This window comes from Pristiophorus japonicus, chromosome 16 (genome assembly GCF_044704955.1).
Source record: "Pristiophorus japonicus isolate sPriJap1 chromosome 16, sPriJap1.hap1, whole genome shotgun sequence".
Lineage (NCBI taxonomy): Eukaryota > Metazoa > Chordata > Chondrichthyes > Pristiophoridae > Pristiophorus > Pristiophorus japonicus.
Window position 1 is genome coordinate 55834779 of NC_091992.1, and position 22246 is coordinate 55857024.

Genomic DNA, 22246 nt, shown 5'->3' on the forward strand with positions numbered 1-22246 from the left:
GTATCGGGCATGCGGACAATGTGGCCCATCCATCGGAGCTGATCGAGCGTGGTCAATGCTTCGATGCTGGGGATGTCGAGCTGAGCGAGAACACGGACGCTGGAATTCTACATCACTAATGGACTCAAGGAACTGAACTGGTTTGTAAAGTTGGTCCGTAAGTACATGAACCAACAGATCACCAGTTGTTCATTAGCTATTTGTGGCATTTAGATTGCGACTTAATTTCTCTCTATCGACTATTCTTTTCGCAGAACTGCCTTTACTCAAGCAGAGAGACACGCTGCAGTCAACCTCGGAGTAGCCCTGTGATGGAGGGGAGGCAACCCGGGGTGGAGGCGAGGGAGGGGAGGAGCCCCGGAATGGAGGCGAGGGAGGGGAGGGGGGTGGAGCGGAGGGGGTGGAGGGGAGGGGAGGGAGGGGGCGGAGGGGAGGGGAGGGAGGTGCAGGGGAGGGGAGGGGGCGGAGTGGAGGGACGGAGGGAGGGGCGGCGCCCCGGGGGCGGGGGCGAGGGAGGGGCGGCGCCCCGGGGGCGGGGGCGAGGGAGGGGAGGCGCCCCGGGGGCGGGGGCGAGGGAGGCGAGGCGCCCCGGGGGCGGGGGCGAGGGAGGCGAGGCGCCCCGGGGGCGGGGGCGAGGGAGGCGAGGCGCCCCGGGGGCGGGGGCGAGGGAGGCGAGGCGCCCCGGGGGCGGGGGCGAGGGAGGCGAGGCGCCCCGGGGGCGGGGGCGAGGGAGGCGAGGCGCCCCGGGGGCGGGGGCGAGGGAGGCGAGGCGCCCCGGGGGCGGGGGCGAGGGAGGCGAGGCGCCCCGGGGGCGGGGGCGAGGGAGGCGAGGCGCCCCGGGGGCGGGGGCGAGGGAGGCGAGGCGCCCCGGGGGCGGGGGCGAGGGAGGCGAGGCGCCCCGGGGGCGGGGGCGAGGGAGGCGAGGCGCCCCGGGGGCGGGGGCGAGGGAGGCGAGGCGCCCCGGGGGCGGGGGCGAGGGAGGCGAGGCGCCCCGGGGGCGGGGGCGAGGGAGGCGAGGCGCCCCGGGGGCGGGGGCGAGGGAGGCGAGGCGCCCCGGGGGCGGGGGCGAGGGAGGCGAGGCGCCCCGGGGGCGGGGGCGAGGGAGGCGAGGCGCCCCGGGGGCGGGGGCGAGGGAGGCGAGGCGCCCCGGGGGCGGGGGCGAGCGAGGCGAGGCGCCCCGGGGGCGGGGGCGAGCGAGGCGAGGCGCCCCGGGGGCGGGGGCGAGCGAGGCGAGGCGCCCCGGGGGCGGGGGCGGGCGAGGCGAGGCGCCCCGGGGGCGGGGGCGGGCGAGGCGAGGCGCCCCGGGGGCGGGGGCGGGGGAGGCGAGCCGCCCCGGGGGCGGGGGCGAGGGAGGCGAGGCGCCCCGGGGGCGGGGGCGAGGGAGGCGAGGCGCCCCGGGGGCGGGGGAGGCGAGGCGCCCCGGGGGCGGGGGCGAGGGAGGCGAGGCGCCCCGGGGGCGGGGGCGAGGGAGGCGAGGCGCCCCGGGGGCGGGGGCGAGGGAGTCGAGGCGCCCCGCGGGAGGGGGCGAGGGAGGCGAGGCGCCCCGGGGGCGGGGGCGAGGGAGGCGAGGCGCCCCGGGGGCGGGGGCGAGGGAGGCGAGGCGCCCCGGGGGCGGGGGCGAGCGAGGCGAGGCGCCCCGGGGGCGGGGGCGAGGGAGGCGAGGCGCCCCGGGGGCGCGGGCGAGGGAGGCGAGGCGCCCCGGGGGCGGGGGCGAGGGAGGCGAGGCGCCCCGGGGGCGAGGGAGGCGAGGCGCCCCGGGGGCGGGGGCGAGGGAGGCGAGGCGCCCCGGGGGCGGGGGCGAGGCGCCCCGGGGGCGGGGGCGAGGGAGGCGAGGCGCCCCGGGGGCGGGGGCGAGGGAGGCGAGACGCCCCGGGGGCGGGGGAGACGAGGCGCCCCGGGGGCGAGGGAGGCGAGGCGCCCCGGGGGCGAGGGAGGCGAGGCGCCCCGGGGGCGAGGGAGGCGAGGCGCCCCGGGGGCGAGGGAGGCGAGGCGCCCCGGGGGCGAGGGAGGCGAGGCGCCCCGGGGGCGAGGGAGGCGAGGCGCCCCGGGGGCGAGGGAGGCGAGGCGCCCCGGGGGCGAGGGAGGCGAGGCGCCCCGGGGGCGAGGCGCCCCGGGGGCGAGGGAGGCGAGGCGCCTCGGGGGCGGGGGCGAGGGAGGCGAGGCGCCCCGGGGGCGGGGGCGAGGGAGGCGAGGCGCCCCGGGGGCGGGGGCGAGGGAGGCGAGGCGCCCCGGGGGCGGGGGCGAGGGAGGCGAGGCGCCCCGGGGGCGGGGGCGAGGGAGGCGAGGCGCCCCGGGGGCGGGGGCGAGCGAGGCGAGGCGCCCCGGGGGCGGGGGCGAGCGAGGCGAGGCGCCCCGGGGGCGGGGGCGAGCGAGGCGAGGCGCCCCGGGGGCGGGGGCGAGCGAGGCGAGGCGCCCCGGGGGCGGGGGCGAGCGAGGCGAGGCGCCCCGGGGGCGGGGGCGAGGGAGGCGAGGCGCCCCGGGGGCGGGGGCGAGGGAGGCGAGGCGCCCCGGGGGCGGGGGCGAGGGAGGCGAGGCGCCCCGGGGGCGGGGGCGAGGGAGGCGAGGCGCCCCGGGGGCGGGGGCGAGGGAGGCGAGGCGCCCCGGGGGCGGGGGCGAGGGAGGCGAGGCGCCCCGGGGGCGGGGGCGAGGGAGGCGAGGCGCCCCGGGGGCGGGGGCGAGGGAGGCGAGGCGCCCCGGGGGCGGGGGCGAGGGAGGCGAGGCGCCCCGGGGGCGGGGGCGAGGGAGGCGAGGCGCCCCGGGGGCGGGGGCGAGGGAGGCGAGGCGCCCCGGGGGCGGGGGCGAGGGAGGCGAGGCGCCCCGGGGGCGGGGGCGAGGGAGGCGAGGCGCCCCGGGGGCGGGGGCGAGGGAGGCGAGGCTCCCCGGGGGCGGGGTCGAGGGAGGCGAGGCGCCCCGGGGGCGGGGTCGAGGGAGGCGAGGCGCCCCGGGGGCGGGGGCGAGGGAGGCGAGGCGCCCCGGGGGCGGGGGCGAGGGAGGCGAGGCGCCCCGGGGGCGGGGGCGAGGGAGGCGAGGCGCCCCGGGGGCGGGGGCGAGGGAGGCGAGGCGCCCCGGGGGCGGGGGCGAGGGCGAGGGAGGCGAGGCGCCCCGGGGGCGGGGGCGAGGGCGAGGGAGGCGAGGCGCCCCGGGGGCGGGGGCGAGGGCGAGGGAGGCGAGGCGCCCCGGGGGCGGGGGCGAGGGCGAGGGAGGCGAGGCGCCCCGGGGGCGGGGGCGAGGGCGAGGGAGGCGAGGCGCCCCGGGGGCGGGGGCGAGGGAGGCGAGGCGCCCCGGGGGCGAGGGAGGCGAGGCGCTCCGGGGGCGAGGGAGGCGAGGCGCCCCGGGGGCGAGGGAGGCGAGGCGCCCCGGGGGCGAGGGAGGCGAGGCGCCCCGGGGGCGGGGGCGAGGGAGGCGAGGCGCCCTGGGGGCGGGGGAGGCGAGGCGCCCCGGGGGCGAGGGGGACGAGGCGCCCCGGGGGCGAGGGAGGCGAGGCGCCCCGGGGGCGAGGGAGGCGAGGCGCCCCGGGGGCGAGGGAGGCGAGGGAGGCGAGGCGCCCCGGGGGCGAGGGAGGCGAGGCGCCCCGGGGGCGGGGGCGAGGGAGGCGAGGCGCCCCGGGGGCGGGGGCGAGCGAGGCGAGGCGCCCCGGGGGCGGGGGCGAGCGAGGCGAGGCGCCCCGGGGGCGGTGGCGAGGGAGGCGAGGCGCCCCGGGGGCGGGGGAGGCGAGGCGTCCCGGGGGCGGGGGCGAGGCGCCCCGGGGGCGGGGGCGAGGGAGGCGAGGCGCCCCGGGGGCGGGGGAGGCGAGGCGCCCCGGGGGCGGGGGAGGCGAGGCGCCCCGGGGGCGGGGGAGGCGAGGCGCCCCGGGGGCGGGGGAGGCGAGGCGCCCCGGGGGCGGGGGCGAGGGAGGCGAGGCGCCCCGGGGGCGGGGGCGAGGGAGGCGAGGCGCCCCGGGGGCGGGGGCGAGGGAGGCGAGGCGCCCCGGGGGCGGGCGCGAGGGAGGCGAGGCGCCCCGGGGGCGGGGGCGAGGGAGGCGAGGCGCCCCGGGGGCGGGGGCGAGGGAGGCGAGGCGCCCCGGGGGCGGGGGCGAGGGAGGCGAGGCGCCCCGGGGGCGGGGGCGAGGGAGGAGAGGCGCCCCGGGGGCGAGGGAGGCGAGGCTCCCCGGGGGCGGGGGCGAGGGAGGCGAGGCGCCCCGGGGGCGGGGGCGAGGGAGGCGAGGCGCCCCGGGGGCGGGGGCGAGGGAGGCGAGGCGCCCCGGGGGCGGGGGCGAGGGAGGCGAGGCGCCCCGGGGGCGGGGGCGAGGGAGGCGAGGCGCCCCGGGGGCGGGGGCGAGGGAGGCGAGGCGCCCCGGGGGCGGGGGCGAGGGAGGCGAGGCGCCCCGGGGGCGGGGGCGAGGGAGGCGAGGCGCCCCGGGGGCGGGGGCGAGGGAGGCGAGGCGCCCCGGGGGCGGGGGCGAGGGAGGCGAGGCGCCCCGGGGGCGGGGGCGAGGGAGGCGAGGCGCCCCGGGGGCGGGGGCGAGGGAGGCGAGGCGCCCCGGGGGCGGGGGCGAGGGAGGCGAGGCGCCCCGGGGGCGGGGGCGAGGGAGGCGAGGCCGCCCGGGGGCGGAGGCGAGGGAGGCGAGGCGCCCCGGGGGCGGAGGCGAGGGAGGCGAGGCGCCCCGGGGGCGGAGGCGAGGGAGGCGAGGCGCCCCGGGGGCGGAGGCGAGGGAGGCGAGGCGCCCCGGGGGTGGAGGCGAGGGAGGCGAGGCGCCCCGGGGGTGGAGGCGAGGCGCCCCGGGGGTGGAGGCGAGGGAGGCGAGGCGCCCCGGGGGTGGAGGCGAGGGAGGCGAGGCGCCCCGGGGGTGGAGGCGAGGGAGGCAAGGCGCCCCGGGGGTTGAGGCGAGGGAGGCGAGGCGCCCCGTGGGTGGAGGCGAGGCGCCCCGGGGGTGGAGGCGAGGGAGGCGAGGCACCCCGGGGTGGAGGCAAGGGAGGCGAGGGAGGGGAGGCGCCCCGGGGGTTACACCTCTAACTTTTCCCAATTCTAACAAAGGGTCATCAACCTGAAATGTTAACTCTGTTTCTCACTGCACATATGCTGCCTGACCTGCTGAGTATTTCCAGCATTTTCTGATTTTACTTTTAATCTCCCTATTGTTCTCCATTAATTTACTTCCAAGCTCTTTTGTCATTCACCGCTCTTTTTATTATCACTATATTATTTCCTTCTCCCAGCTGCCCCAGTATGTCCCATTTAACCCTTGTCCGTGAACCCTGTAGTGAGCTGATCCCACTGCAGAGTGCGCCTGCACACTGAGCTGGCCAGCACCACTCTCATAGTATTCTTGGCCAAAGTTTTATTCTTCCTCCTTTCATTTTTCTATCAATGTCCTTCCTCTCTCCCATTCCACAGGCACCAGTCTTTGACCAAGTGGCCATTCTTCACTTGGTAGCTTGGGCAATGCTGGCATCCTATTCAAGCCCAGTGGGCAAAACCACCAAGACGAATCTTATCCATACACACACCTATATACAACCACCACCCCCCCACCCCCCACACACACACACCTATATACAACCACGCCCCACACACACATCCCACACCAAAACACAACCCCCTCCACACACACACACCTATATACAACCACCCCACACACGCCTCTATATACTACCCCCCAACACACACACGCCTATACACACACACATGCCTATACATAAACGCCCCCACACACACACCTATACACAAACCCATACACAACCCACACACACACACGCCCCCACACACACACCTATACACAACCGCCCTCCCCACACATGCCCATACATAGCTCCCCCCCCCACACATACACACAACCCACACACCAAACACACCTGTACACAATTCACACACATTATACACAACCCACACACACCTATACACAACCCACACACACTTATACACAACCCACACGAAGCAAAAACACTGGCTGATTTTTCTCTTCCTAACCAAGAAGCTAATTGAAAGAGGCACAGTGCTGCCCTAGCTGCAATGAACGAACTCTCAGACAGGGATCAAACCTGCGACCTGTCGTGTTAGTCCCCTGCTACCTTAAGTAGCTGAACTATCAAAGGAAGCCCCAAAAGATAAAGTGCCATCTTCTGCAGCTCCTCCACCGAGTACTTGGGAGAAGCAGAACACAACAGTTACAACTGGGACTTTGACAGACTGCAACCAGTTTTAAAGTGTTTTATCGGCCAATCAAAAAGCAGCTCGTTAAGCTTAGACCCGATTGCATCATCTAAAGGCAACAGGTCAAACATTGCAATGATTTTATCCCCCCCCATCAAAAATAGAACTTGCACTGCAGGACAAGATAACTAAATGGAGGGATGGGTCAGAAATATCATTCTAATGAGTTATCGCAACGGGAGCAATGCAAAGGTTGACATCAAAATAAATTTGATTCCGATATTTAGTGCTGATTTTCTTGTAGCAAAGTTGCAACTGATGGTCCCAGAAGGAGAGGCTGCTGTGATTGTTCAGTAATGTGGGCTGTACTTAGTGACATCACAGCCATAACGTGCAGGCACATTCCCGGAGAGACCACTAACGATAGATCAACACGGAAATAAAAATAGAACAGGCCTGCCCGATGGTGGATTTTCCATCAGTTATATGTGCAAGCTACCCTCACCACAGAAAATCAAATATAGGCTTCAACAGTACACTGGGTAAGTAAAGCTGTGGCCAAAGGTTGCTCATCATTGTGCTCCAGGTACTATGTTTAGTATATTAATTGATGCAAATATTTGCATTTAGAGGGACTATAAAGAGGATGGAAGTCTCAAAGCAGGCCGTGGTGCTTAATGAGGGCAGGAAAACAGCAAGAGAATTCGTGCAGAGGTCCTCAAGGCAAGCACAAGTCTCCCAATTAGTTGCAACTCTTAAGAAACAGCACAATTACCAATCATTGAAACAGCCCCACTTTTTCCACAACGGACTTTATTCACCTTCTAATTTAGGGTCTATTCGCTGATCTGAGTCTGGGATTTGGAGCACCAAGCCAAGCGATCCCAGACCCGACCTTCCCTCAAGTGATCCGAGATCCCAACTCCTTCTCACTTGTGTGTGATCCCTGACTCCTTCCAAATGCTCCCAAATTTTCAGAATTCTCCAAAATCTCATACCCTCTCCTCCAAGTGCTCCCAGAGTCCAGATCCCATTTCTCTGCCATTCCCTCCCCCCTGCCCCACCCCCCGCCAACCCCCCAAGCCTAACCTAAACTCACAAGCGCCCCAGGCATTCCTCCAACTCTGACCCAGGCCCCAATTCCTTCTGCTCGCTTCCTTCCACACGCCTGGCTCTTCCCCCGCCATTTCTCTCACCGTTAGCTGATATTGCATAACCTTGCTGCCACCCGCCCACCACCACCACTTGTGATCTGGCAAATATTGGCTGTCGCCTTGCTGCATAATGGCAGATAGAGACTTTCACTAAACAACATTTATGAAAGCCACATCAAAATACTGGCATGCGTGTGGAAGAGACAGGAGACAAAACAGAAGAGAAACTTACAGAAAGATTGAGAGGAAACTAGTGAGAAAAATGAGTTGGAGATAGAGAGACAGACAACAAGAAATGTGTGCAAGAAGCAGATAGAAATAAAAAGACTTGAAAAAAATTAGAGTAGGGAAGAACCAGGAAGAGTTACAGAAAGGGAAACCATTTTTACTGTTTGTGAGTAATGCCACAGAAAATCAATCTACAATATATTAAAATTGTTAAGTTGGTAATGCTGTCAAAAGCCCGCCCTTACAAATCACTGAATGCAATGATTAATGCTGTTCTCACTTGCTCCAGAGGTGGCGCTGTAACCTTTCTCAGCCAGTTACAACAAATAGACATTTCCTCCAACTAACTACAAGCAAGGTTAGGGGAGATTCACCATTAAATACAAGGCACAACCCTCCTGTCATTATAAAACAGCGCATGATGTGACTCTCCGAACAGCAGCAGTAGTACTTAAAACTGTACGGCTCACTTCCCTGATAGTCCTTTAAAAGATAACAAGATGACATTTTATAGTCCTTTAAAAGATAACAGGACGACATTTATGAAAGAAAATCTTGACTTATGCCATTTTCGTTCCCCTTTAAGGTGCTTGGTTCCTCCATCAGCTGTATTAATTTGCCTAACTGTAATTCCATTAGAGGAGCAGCAGCCCTGGCCACGATTTTGCGGTGGTAATAATGGCAAACATTTCAGTGTTCGCTGTCATCTCCCCTCTGAAACTGACCGTAACTTCAGGATTTTGCGCATGCGCAGATAAACGCAGAAATCCTGAAGTTGCGGTCAGTCGTTCCCTGCTCCACCACAGGCTGCGTTGTGGAACTCTCCACAGCCGGCAATCAGTGAAATCACTTAAACTGATGAAAACTTAAGCTTTTCCGATCTAATTATGCTGTTAAACACCCCAGAAAAAGTTACGCCTTGTTGGAATACGTGTAACTCGGGTTTTAACGGCATCTTGATTGCTGAACAAACATTCTGGCCCTGAAAATTGAATTGTATATTTATGGAGTACAATTTCTCCATTATGATGGAAACAAATTACTAGATGTTTTAAAATAATAAAAAAAAAGTTTGTTTGTGATATTTCAGCTTCTATCTTAAACCCCATGTGTATGTCCTGATCTATTTTGCGCTCTGTAAAATATTTAAAAAGTGAATTCAATCCATGCTTTTTATTTCCTGGTTTGCTGTCTGTGAGAATTCTTCAATGTAACTGGTTGCTTAGACAGCTTGATGACATCACTGCTGCTCTATGCTAGGGATTCCCTTTAGACAGCGCTACAATTAACTGAACATCGAGAAAGCTTAAGTTTTTGCCACAGAGATCGCGAGATCTGTGTGGGCAGCTTTCTTTGAGGTCAGTGGCGATTGCCGTCGCTTTGCCGCTGACCACAAATTCCGGGCCCACGTATTTCTCATCTGCGCTCCTGCTGTCTCAACAGATCACTTTCTCACACATATGTTAAACAACTGTTGAAAATCCTAATTTAAAACTGCATTTGTGCAAATCTATTTGTTGCTCATTTTTGGCTGATAATATTTCAAGGGCTCATTCACTTAACTACCTGCCCACACTAGACATAGCCACCTACGGCTCCTTTGTGAAATAAATCTCCCAGAAGTCAAATAAGGATCACAAGCTTGTTTACCCCCAAAATTAAATTTAAGTAGAGAAATTCATCATCAAAAACAACATACCAGACTGTCCAATCCACCTCCCAAAAGGTCCACAGCTCCCATCTGCATTGAAGACATTTGTGGTACATTGACAGGGGGACCCAGGTCAAGGTTCAGGAGGTCACCCAGAAGGTCACCTTGGGATGGAATAACTTGAGGCTGCTGTTCCAAAGTCAAGTTTGCCGTAGTGGTTGGTCCAACTGGACTATCAGGCTCAACTCTAAAGAAAAAAGAAAGATACTATTAAAACAGTACCTACTCTCACACAAAGCAAGTGGAACGATTTCAAACTCGGAGAATTAGGAGATTCTTGGGAAATGATTGACAGTACACAGATCACATCAGATCGGTCACTGATTTCTGTATCAAATGCTAACAATACATGTACACACATTACTTGGACAGAAAATGTACACCATTCAAACAGCTATCTGAGATACAGGCCCTCCAATAATTGCAGCTTATCCCTTCCTTAAGATGCAGCAGATCTATGGTTGGTGCATATAATGTTAGAGTTTTAGTGAATATGTATAGGAGCTAACATTGAATGTATGCAGATCAGTGATAGCAGTACAAGCTGAGAGTGAATTGTCAATTTACCCAAGTTATAATGGACCAATGTTATGAACGAAGGCAGCGAGATTCTCAAAGTCACTCATCAGCTTTCTGGTCACATTTTACAGTGCAATTTGTGATTCCATGTTACAGCGTGTATGCTCCCTCGCCGTCCCAGCCATTAAATGGTTTGAAAATTGAAACCTCTACGGATGCTCAGCAACTACGTTCCTGGACAAATAGTTCAAGGCTCTTCGCTCAGGTTCCTGCCAATCACAGCCCTGCAACCCACCACTGAGGAGAGGTTGGTAATAACAAGGACACAAACCGCTCATCTCCAGCCAAGAGCTCAGCTGTGAAAACTTTCATGACAAAAAATTCAATTAAACAGCTATTGTAGACTTTTAGCTCCGATCCCCATATGGTAAAGACATGCAAGGGTAAGGTGTCTGGAGGGCTCCACGGCAGTACACAAAACTTTTTGGAATGGAAATATTATCCGTTTTCAATATGCAGTTGGCTCCTAGTAATAAGCATCTCAATCTTTTCTGAATTTTATTGGGTTAAATATGTCCTCGGGGATTAAAACTGTAGCAATGTCATTTTCTTTGTCAATTCAAATTATTGTACTGTTCCTCAATACAAACTTAACAACTTGCTTTGCCCCTCATTACAGTGCAGAAAAGCAGACGGTATTAATTAAAGGACAAGGGCAAACAGAGCCCAATGGTGATTATGGACACTCGAAATTCCCCCAACACTGCCACATCAACTTATTTTCTGGGGGTGGGGGGTGGTGAGGGAGATCAACAAAAAGCTAGTCAAGGGGAAAAGTGATTGGAGAACAGAAGGGTGGTATAGAAGGTACAGCAAGACTCAGTTCATAGAATCATACAGCACGGACGGTGGCCATTTGGTCCATTGTGCCTATGCCAACAGTTCCCATTCATCGGCGATTGAAAGTGGAAATATAGACAAATTCTAACCATTACAAATTGCATTTATGATAAAATTTAAACATGACCTCGAATTATGCTATGTTCTTCTGGGTTGGGTAGGGCGAGGCCAAAGAAGTGTTGGCCTTCTTGACTGCTATAAATTTTAAATGGTCAAACAATGGTAAACACTATGGATTAAACATTTTGTTTAGTTCTAAATAGGCCCTACTATAAATAATGTTATTGCTTACATCTCAACACTCACTGTCACTTCTTTTTTTGCTTAAATTGAGAAACCAAACAGAGGAGCCAATCCCCATTGTACAGGGAGCAACAAGGCTGGAAAGGGGAAAAGAGGCGAGGTAAATAAGGAACATTGCAAGAGGAAGGAAAGTCTGAGGCAAGAAGTTTCACAGGATGGAGGTCCTGGGTGAGAATGAATACAAGACTGTGTAATGAGTCAAGATACCAACATACTGCAGTATCAAGGAAGGAGTTCTAGGGTGGTACATTCGGAGCTTAGGAAGACCAGGAGAGCAAGTTCAGAGGAGCATGGACCAGGCTAGTATTGATGACAGAGGTGAGACAGGTTGTCACACAAGCTGGAGATGAAAGGTGACAGCATGACTGCCTATCATAAATGTTCCCTTCCAGAGAGGCGTTAGGACAGATTTTGGGAGTAACATTCTAGTAATGTGTGGATGAGTTCTTTATGGAACGTTGAGAGTTGTTCAGGGTAAGGTCATCTTTGGTCAAAGAAGAAATTGTGCCTCTTGGAGGCAGCTTTAATAACAGAGATGTGAGGCCATGAAATATTGATACTTGATGGAGGACTTTGGATGGAATCTTCAAAGTATAAAAGGTGACAGCTGCTATTTAGATTTGAGAGAGATGAAGAAACTATCTTCGAACGATTGATGCAAGTTTATTTTTTAACTCCGATAGAAGGGCCTGGAGGTGGTGAAGGTGCAGAATTAGTCATTATAGTGCAAGAGCATTGGAGATTGTACACACTGAGGGTGTGTGATTTGAAGGAAATTAATGAGAGGAATCATCAGCCAGACAGCAGGACAAGTATGAGAGATAATTCTCCATTGTTTGAACATTAAAACATGGAAGGATATAAAGTCATTCAGTTCACTCCATACACAGGCCAAGTACAACTTGCTCTATCACAGACTTTACCCCACACTTAATCTTAAAGTTATTGAGCAAAACTCTAGAAAATGTATCCATCCTCACATCGCTACAATTCAATCGCAGCCTGATGTCCCCCACAGGTGACATCTCACACCACACGAGACAGGAACCATCAGACTACATGAAGTGCTTGGTCACTGGAGTCTATACATATCTCTATAACTTCTGACTCGGTTGTCAACGAGATATTTTTCCACGTTTCTGAATGAGTTAATAAATATTAATCCATGACAAAAATCAAAATTGTCCAACATCGCGAGTCCACCACACTGGCTAATACAATGTCCTCTCACTTGTCTTGAAATATGCTCAATATCAAATTGAGGAATAGCCTCCAGCTTCAAGGCAACGTTGCTACTTTTCTGGACATTTACTCCATACAATGAACTCCCAACCTGTACCTGACAAGAGCTCAGAAACCAGCTGTTACACACATGCATGAAAATGAAATCTATAAGTAAACAGGCCTTACACATTAAAACCTTTGCTCAGTCCACGTCAGTCCCACAATGATAACTCTACTTCAGAACACCAAACGGAAAGCTGTTAGCTTCAAAATACTGGCACACAGTCAAAAGCCAAGACATTTTTATAAGCTTTGTGGCAGAAGATGTAGTTTCTTGACTTTGAGCATGTCATCAGAGGCACTTACCAAGTGGAAGTTATGCATTTAACCCATAGGCGGGCAGGATGGGATAAAAAAAAAATGGATAGCGTGTAATCCTAGGGCATACTAAAAGCCAGACAAATAATGAGATTTGCAAAATACTGGGAGCAAGACCCCTGCCCAAACTTTTGTTCAACAACTTGCATTTGCAGATCGCCTTTAAAATAGTAAACGGTCCCAAGGCGTTTCACAGGAGCGTTATCAAACAAAATGTGATACCAATTCACATAAGGAAATGCGGTCAAAAAGCTTGGTCAAAGAGGTAGGTTTGAAAGAGCATCTTAAAGAAGGAGAAGGAGGTAGAGAAGCGGAGGTGTTTAGGGAGGGAATTCCAGACCTTAGGGCCGAGGCAACTAAAAGCACAGTTGCCAATGGTGTAACAATGAAAATCAGGGCTGCATTGAGGCCAGAATTGGATGTTGTGTGGTGTAGGAGGAATCAGGACTGCTATATTACTTTCAACCAAGTAACTTGTGTCTAGACATACTGCTACAAAAAATATTCCCAACACACTTTGAAGTTCTACTTGTGATTAGGCACCTCCCACCTCCCTCAAATTATTAAATAAATTAGACACCGAGCCCATAACCATGCAAATTGTTACGATTTACCATGAGAAGCAGACACATTGGGCCAAACGATCGTCCCTTGTTTCATGGTTTATGTTCCCATGTCCACATCGCCAGGTTTTATGTACTGCTGCCCAAGCATTGTAGCCTCCATATTGGGTTATTCATAAAGTAAATAAATCTCAGTCATAACCCCATACTCTGCTAACTCAGTGGCTTGCACTCAAGTTCGCAAGATCAAATACAATTGCTTTAAATGAGTCTGCCAATCCCATCAGAGCAAGCTGCAACACAATAACCTAATGTACACTTTATGAGCACTGCATCCTGCCAGTTCTGTCACACTGTTTTTGAGTCTGCGGTTCCCTCAGATTTGGAGAGGCCATCTACACCTGTCCAATATCACAGTGCTTGCGGCTGGTCAACACACGTACAACCCATTTTTGCGTGTGACTGAGTACAAGATGGCCAGTAACAGTTAGCTCTTTTTTTAATTATTAGAAGAAAGATTATTTCTCATCAGACTACCAATAAGAGAGGCCTTTCGCTTTGGGGTTTGTAGTTTTTGATTAACTTTAGCCAAGGGTGCCAAGCAATGTAACATCACGTATGAAAATGCTAATGTACACTGCAGGGCCAATTAGTGCCACCTAGTACGAAATCAAATCTTCTTGTGTAGATGAAGTGGGTCATGAGGTACCGGATATTAGAGCGCTCTGTATATGAAGATATCAAGCCTGCAATTTTCCACTGAACAAAAATTGTCTGACCAAATCTGTCTGCTTTATAGCTTTGCTCTTATTGGCACTAACCCTCCAAGTTGCATTGGCAGGTGCTTGCGATGAATCCCATGGCTGCCCTCTACAAACGCATTTGGAGGTTTGTGGTAAACAGATGCCAATGACCCGATGTGGCAGATGAGCTCGTCCAGCAGTGTTGGTTCAATCAGGTCTGTCTCCTCAGAGATGAGCGGTTTTTCAGACAGAACCACCTCTTTTGCAGCCACAGGGTCCGTTGACAGCAGACGCCAATAAATGTAGCCACGGTCACGGAGGTCAGGATTATCGGAATCCTAGAAACAAACAGAACACTAAATACTAGTAAATTTACAGCCTTTGTCACATAGCATAATTGTGCAGGTTACTCCGAGCCCAATGTTTGGAACCTGTCAGTAAATAAATCATTACATGTGTTTTAAGCACACCAATGTATTGATTGTAAACACCGCAAAAAATCTGTGAGGGTCATAGAATTCTCTCTCCCATTGAAGTGCAGTTTTAAAAAGACTTGGTATATCACCACCTGAAACTATAGACTGCAGACTCTCACAAGAGGGCTGCTGGTATTCCATACTGAAGCACCCAGACCTTGAAACACAATTCTAATAAAATCCTGTGAACACAGGGAATACAGAATGTCAAGTCAGGGTGTGAAAGAGACAGCAAGATCAACATTCCAGGTGTCGACTGAACATTAATCTTCTGTGTACCTCCAGCACTTCTATGTCAGAGTCTCAGCATTTTGTTTTCTTTTCGTTTTCCCATCAAAATCCTACATTACCGTTAGCACTGACTCCACAATATGTCTGCAAATAAGCCACTCAGTAATATGGACATCCTTTTAAAAGCTCCACAGGCCAAGAATTCACTACTTTTATTTATTTAGCTGTGTGCACCAGATCTTGGCACTTCAAGCATCTTAGATTACAGAATGAGCCTATGTACAATATTTACTTGACTACGACTAGTATATATGCAGTATAGGACCACAGAATAACCCGCACCTTGCATTGTGCAAGTAAAGTTCCATGGAATGAGAAGCACTTTACTGAAATAGTATCTGACTACGTAGATGCCTCAACCTCACACAAGTGCCTTGGTGAATTGTTGTTTGTGTGTGTATGTGTGTGTGGGTTTTATGTGGAAGTTTGAAAAGTCAGTAGACAAACAAAAAAATCTGGTATTCAGCATCAGATAGCTGCTGCCATTAATAGATGAATGCAGCAATTGGCAATATGGTCAGGCATTTGTTATGAGCAGGTTGGCAATAAAAGTTCAGGATCTTAGCCAAATTGCACAGTGGATTGAATAAACCTCATTGAAATGGATAGAGGGAAGATCAGAGATAGAAAGGACAAACTCACAGCTTCACTGTTTAAACCTACAGGGATTGGGTTGTATTTTTGCTTGAATAAATTTCATACACCTTCATTATTGTATTTGTAACAAGATCTTACTCCTCTAGAAACACAATTCCAATAAAATCCTGTGAACGCAGGGAATACACAAAATGTCAAGTCAGGATCTGAAAGAGACAGCAAGATCAACATTCCAGGTGTCGACTTAACGTTAACCTCCTGTGTACTTCCAGCACTTCTATGTCAGAGTCTCAGCATTTCGTTTTCTTTTCATCTCCAATAAAATCCTACATTACCGTTAGCACTGACTCCACAATATGTCTGCAAATAAGCCACTCAGTAATATGGACATCGCACACCAAATGCTTTCCTTTTAAAAGCTCCACAGGCCACAAACTCACGACTTTTATTTATTCAGATCAGTGTGCACCAGATAGAAGATGCACAAAGGGAAAAGGGGAAAACGCAGCTACAGACACAGGCAGGAGAAAAGTACTGGGATAATCGGTTACCCAATTTGTATTCTCTATGCATCAGCCTTCCCCATCACCTTTGGTTTAACAGCATTGAGTCAACAGATAAGTAGTGTTTGAAAAAAGATAGTCAGTAGTTTACAGACCATCATGAAGATTATGTTGTGTAAATTATTTCAGTATCCTTCATTCACCTCAACTCAAAACATCCATTTCATGAAATTCAACCAAGAAGAGAGCTAATATATTATGGAATCCGTTTTGGTGCACTTGGCAGCTCATTTTTATTTTTATTGAGAACCCAGTGAAGGGCCAAAGGCTATATTACAGGCCACCATCAAAGTTGAAGATAGTGAAGAGAGATAAATCTAGTAGTGATTGGGTGATGCCAAGATTAGGTTTTAAGTGCCTGTACACTGCAGGGAGAATGAAAGATCAGGGAGGTAAGGAGTGTACCAAAGAGTTTAGCATTACAGAACTCTCCAATGTAGCAGGACGCAGTGTATAACACGACTGCTCCGACGATTTCAGTGCTCCTTCCTTGGTTATAGTGTTCGGACAACTCTAAATGGAGTGAGTTTAATACTTGATTTTGCCCTAATGCTGAAACGATGTTAAACTGCATCATTTCCAGTGTGTGCTTTGCCAATTTCATTACAGGCTGTTAATTTCCAGTTACATTTTGTGCACTTCAAAGATTTTCTTCTGTATCAGTAAGCTGAATTCATTCCAAATCCAATTTATCTCAAAAAGCTCTTCATACTAAAGTACAAGAGTTTTAAGTTTTCCTTTCCCAACGTGGAGGCAGGGCTTTTTAACAGTGTAGGATTCCACAGCCAGGCACCTCACTCAAATGGTCTTTTGAGTGAAAGCCTAGACACAGCATCGGCAGGTTAATTGGCCATGAGCAGCATCACAGCCGAATCCAATCCTGCCTTCACAGATGAGGGAACTGGAACCCTCCTAGTTTGCTTTCCTTACTGCAGCACTAGGTAGTGCATTTACCTGCTAAACAATTGGGGAGTTACCGACTACAATCACTTTACTGGGGAAACTTATTGATCAACTTCAATAGTTTATTCACAAACCAAAGAGGGAGGGAGGACATTTGAAGCTCAAGTCAACCAAAACCTCTTGCACATCATTCACTGCCCAGCTTGAAGCCAATGGGTACCCTTTTGGCAGGAGATGGATTGAGCAAAAAAAAATTAATTCATATATTTTAAAATTAAATCAATGCACTGTGTGCCATTACAGGCAGCTCCGTATCATATAGATTTCCACAAGTTAGGCAGGCCACACGCGAGTTTTGGCCAGCTCCACATGTGGGGATATCTATTAGATTCCACTGTTGGACCCCACACATTTGATTGATAACATTTGATTTTTAGTGAGAATATATATACATTGCAAGGTTTATAAGTCCAATTAAAATTAGAAATGGAATAACATATTTCTCCACACAAAAATGGTACTTGGATATGCAACAAATCACTTGGGTGGTTGCTGATTTGTCACTCACCAGTTCCAGCGTGATATCAGTTGAGTACCAATGCCCAGGGATCATGCTGACGCTGTACAGTACCCGGGTCAGACTGTAGCTGAAGCATCTCATACAGTTCTGGTCCCTGCAATACAAGTATAGTACCCAGCTACAAGGCTGACCCAGTGTCAGAGGAAGCCAAGAAAAAACACTTGATAAACTAGGACCTCTCAGCTTCAAAAAGGGGGTATCTCAGTGGAAAACCTTACAGACGTATATAAATAATTAACCTAACTTGTGGAAATCTATATGATACGGAGCTGCCTGTAATGGCACACAGTGCATTGATTTAATTTTAAAATATATGAATTAATTTTTTTTTGCTCAATCCATCTCCTGCCAAAAGGGTACCCATTGGCTTCAAGCTGGACAGTGAATGATGTGCAAGAGGTTTTGGTTGACTTGAGCTTCAAATGTCCTCCCTCCCTCTTTGGTTTGTGAATAAACTATTGAAGTTGATCAATACTTTTAAATATGCCAGGGCAGTAAGACAAGAGGGCACAGGTTCCACATTGCAGACAGAATTTAGGACAAATGTCAGGAAAAATGTCTATACAAGAGCTCGAGCAGATTACTAAATAGGGTGGTTGAGTCCAGAACATTGAACGCATTTAAGGAACAATTGGACACTAATCTAAAGACAATACGGTTGGGGATTTAATGGTTAAAAGTTTGGGGTCTGCCACTGGTAAACAGTTCTGGTCACTCTCAAACGATCCGAGCATCTTGTGTTCAGGAATCCACCTCGACGGCCCAATATCCAATTATACAATCGCACAACCCAGGAATGTAACAATATGTCTTTATGATCTGAGTTGGATATCGTGCCCTCACATACATTTCACCAATTTTTCAGTGGGGAGACTGTGGAACACTAGCGATCAAAGCTCATATGAACCAGTAACAGTAAAGTCGAGGAACAGTGAAAGCAAATCACACTTCCTTCACTCAATCTTGCTTCTCTCCTCACAAAATGAAAAAAAGCACACCTGTCCTTTTCAAAAGCTGACTGACTTGTTTTTGGCATTACCTTTCCTTCTAATTGTCAGCTGTGGCTCAGTGGGTAGTACTCTCGCCTCTGAGTCAGAAGGTTGTGGGTTCAAGTCCCACTCCAGGGGCTTGAGCACATAAATCTCGGCTGACACTCCAGTGCAGTGCTGAGGGAGCGCTGAACTGTCAGAGATGCCACCTTTTGGATGAGCTGTTAAGCCGAGGCCCCGTATACTCTCTCATGCGAACGTAAAAGATCCCATGACCTTATTTCAAAGAAGAGCAGGGGAGTTATCCCCAGTGTCCTGGCCAATAATTATCCCTCAATCAACATAGCAAAAAAAGCAGATTATCTGGTCATTACCACATTGTTTGTTGGAGCTTGCTTGTGCGCAAATTGGCTGCCACGTTTCCTACATTACAACAGTGACTACACTCCAAAGATAATTCATTGGCTGTAACCCGCTTTGGGACATCCGGTGGTCATGAAAGACGCTATATAAATCCAAGTCTGTCTTTCTTTAATTCCTAAAACTAATTTCCTGCATTTTAGCTTCCAGCTCTGGGGCCCAGACCTACAACTTGCAGCCCACTGTTTAAAATCTGCCCAAGTGTCACATTTTTCCTATCCTCTCTGAGCAACACAGGAAGTGAAAGGGCAGGGCTTTCAGGCCCTTCCTCATTCAGGGATTCACCAGTAGCCCTGCCGACTGAGCTGACTACCGCCTCTCCCAAGATTATATTCTCAGCAGACTCTTCACTCTGGGATCGCCATGAATAGAAACATCCCTACCTCAATAAGTTCGTGGAATGTCTCAGCCACCTTTTATCATCTAAAACACTCTGGTTCAGACTCTTTGTCGGACTCCTAATCTTTATCACCAAGCTGTGCTGTTCTGTGAATTTAATCCCTTGAAAGGTAGATTTCACTTTACAGTAGCATTTTGTAACACAAATTGCATCAAGATCCTCCCACGGTGATATTTACAAACTCAAAATGTGAAGAGATCAAATGGGTGAAGAAATGTCTTCATCCCAGATCTTTAAAATCTGGCAACATGCGGCAGAAATGTCCTAAGCACAATGTTCCTTTTAGTACAAACTCAAGACACTTGCTCAACAAACTCCGAGTGCGCACTGGTTTTCCTACCTGTGTTGCCAGACTGAGGACTTGCTGGACCAGCTCCTGAGTGTCTGTCGGCTTCTTTAAAAACAATTTCACAATTGCTGTAAGCAAGGTCAGTTGCACCTGTCGGGGGGGTGGGGGGGGAGAAACAAAAATCACAAAAATTACTAAATCTCCCAACTTCATCCACCAATCAGCAGCAAATCATCTTTGCTTGATAGGTATATGGATTGATGCACAGAAATTATTGCAGTGTCTTCCAAAGAAAGATCCATGCATTCCTCAGCCTTCACTGCGTTAACTCTCTCCAATCTTGAAACCTTACATTACACAACCATGATATTCATTTCGTATTTCAATGGCTTACAGTCCCCAGTATCAAATCTTCAATATTAATTAATTCAGCTCATTTTGTTTTAATCCCCTCCTATCATAAAGTCACCCAGGCCCCCTCTCGTGCTGTCCCCTCTTTGCCTCCCCCCAAAAGCTGCTTGGCTAAGGCAGTATAGTGACCCTAACTAGTAAATAGGAGGTGCAAATTTAAGAAAATTCATTCATCCATATTCCTTCCCAGAAGCTCCCCCCTTTCCTCGATGATCCCCAACTCAGGAACGTTGTAATAAATCATGGGTGGATAATTCTCTTTCACTACATTAGCAGTCATTAAGGGAGCCCAGTAACCTTACCTGGGTACTCTCATCATGGAAGCCGTCAAGGAAGCTTTCTAGCAGTTCGTCAGCATTGTCAATTCTTTCTGCGTATTCACCCACAATCCAGATCATGGCTGCCCGTGCATCCGGCTCATCAAGTGAATCCAAGTTCTCACACAAGGTTGCAATGATGCTCTCATACCTGCCAAATCAAAGTCGCATGATTATTACTTCAACTTTATTAACCAATTTTAACCAAAACATTGGTGATTTCAGTTAAGTAAGTTTGGTGTTTAACATTATATTGCCATTCTTTCTTAGCCTCTTTTTGGTACAAGAGGGCCCTTTTTCATTTGGAGTACATGTATTTTAATTCTTAGTGGACCGGTGTCTTTGCCTCCTGCACCTGTTTTAAGTTTCCAGCATGGACTGGGTTTTCAGTTGACGTGGACCGTTCTGAAACTCTGTAGGATTGGTGGCTACTCTGCTTTTGGCGTGTGATTAATTCGATTCAGATCATTTTCTATAGTGTGTATGTGGCAATTTTCTTTAAATTTGTCATAAAAACTCTTTGAAGAAAACATACTGGATTGCTTCAAATAATCTGGAACTGCACTATAAGGAATACTAATGAAGAATGTAATTAAAATAAAGTTGCTAATAAAATAAGATAAAACAAGGTAGATTTTCCTTTGCTCTGCTCCCAAATAGCACTCGCAAAAAAAGAGGTGCAACACAGAGGAGAAATGGGGCGCTAGACCAGCACTTCCCTGGCAGCTGCACCAGACTTTGGCCAAGGCGTGCTCAGAAACGTGAGTTATATATAAGTGAGCATCGGATAGCTCTGCACGCAAATTTCCTTCAGAAGCTCCAATGGCAGATTAGAGGCGAATTAAAACAGATTATCTGGTCATTATCACATTGCTGTGCACAAATTGGCTGCCGCATTTCCTACATTACAACAGTGACTACACTTGAAAAGTACTTCATTGGCTGTAAAGTGCTTTGAAATGTCTGGTGTCTGTGAAAGGCGCTATATAAATCCAAGTCTTTCTTCCTTTAACAACGCGGCGTATTTGACAGCGGAAGGGGAGAAATGACCATAAGCTTCCTTAAACCACGAATAAATATTCCCCTACCACAGCAGAAGAATACCCCTTGCTCCTATGCTACAACTCCATCCAAGTCCCACACCATAATTCTTTACACCCACACTTGCTTTCCCTGTTCTTCATCCTACTGCATTTGGCATTAGTGTTGCCCTTTGACCAACTCCTCCAAGGCAGACTGCAGGGGTGCCTGGATATCTGCTTTGGGCTTTCCTGCCATCCTAACTGTGACACAGCAGCACAGACACATTCACAGGAGATGGCACTTTTAAATAAACATAAAAGACAACTGACTTGCAAATCGCAGCTTCTAGCAGACATAAATGGATTTCAGAACTACTTATTAGTCACCTGTCAATTTCTATGTCCTTCAAGCTCTCTATTGGACTTCCATTTGACTGGACCCTTTAAGTCAAAACTGCAGCTTTAAAGAAAAACTTAGTTCCTGGGATGTGGGCGTCGCTGGCAAGACCAGCATTTATTGCCCATCCCCAATTGCTCAAGAACATGGTGGTGAACCGCCTTCTTGAACTGCTGCGGTCCGTGTGCTATCAAGTCACAGGCAGTGTCCAGATTTCCTCTTGGCTGCCCAGTGCGAGACGGTGATACACAAATCAGGCCTGACAGGTACATTGGGCACTGAAGTTGTGCTCCCAGCACAGAGCACCAGCAGTAAGCTGCCCAGATTGCTCCTGGGACAGCGGCGGGAGAAGAATTCACTCACCAATTTCCCCCCCACTTACTTGTTGGGATACTTGCGGAAGATATCCCTGATGACCACGATAGCCTCCTGGACGACATAATTCACTTTGGTCTGGATGAGATCGAGCAGCGTGCTGACACAGCGTTCGGCAGATTGCTGGGACAAGAGCACATTGTTTATCAGAACTGGCTGCCAAACGATGGCCGCAATTTTCCCCTTAAAGAACGGGTGGGTTTGGAAATTGGGAGCAGCTCAAAGTGTTAAAAATGGGATTCCCGACCAGATCCTGCCCCCAACCCACCCACTTTGTTATGCAGGGGGCGGGCAGCCAACCCGCTCCCACGGGGCGTTACCTCAATTTAAATATTGTAATGAGGCTGGAAGCCTCTTACTTCCC

The 22246-nt window shown here is 52.3% G+C and overlaps 1 protein-coding gene across 1 annotated transcript in view; it reads right to left on the reverse strand.

The window, feature by feature from the left end:
- The window catches only part of ap2b1 (adaptor related protein complex 2 subunit beta 1), a 249959-nt gene that overhangs the window by 144090 nt on the left and 83623 nt on the right, over positions 1-22246 (reverse strand). Inside the window, exons 10-14 of the mRNA XM_070856807.1 lie at positions 21890-22005; positions 20074-20239; positions 19412-19510; positions 13931-14190; positions 9211-9409 (exon numbers count right to left, since the gene is read on the reverse strand). Of these exons, the coding sequence (XP_070712908.1) occupies positions 9211-9409; positions 13931-14190; positions 19412-19510; positions 20074-20239; positions 21890-22005 (840 nt within the window). The remainder of the gene's footprint in view (positions 1-9210; positions 9410-13930; positions 14191-19411; positions 19511-20073; positions 20240-21889; positions 22006-22246) is intronic.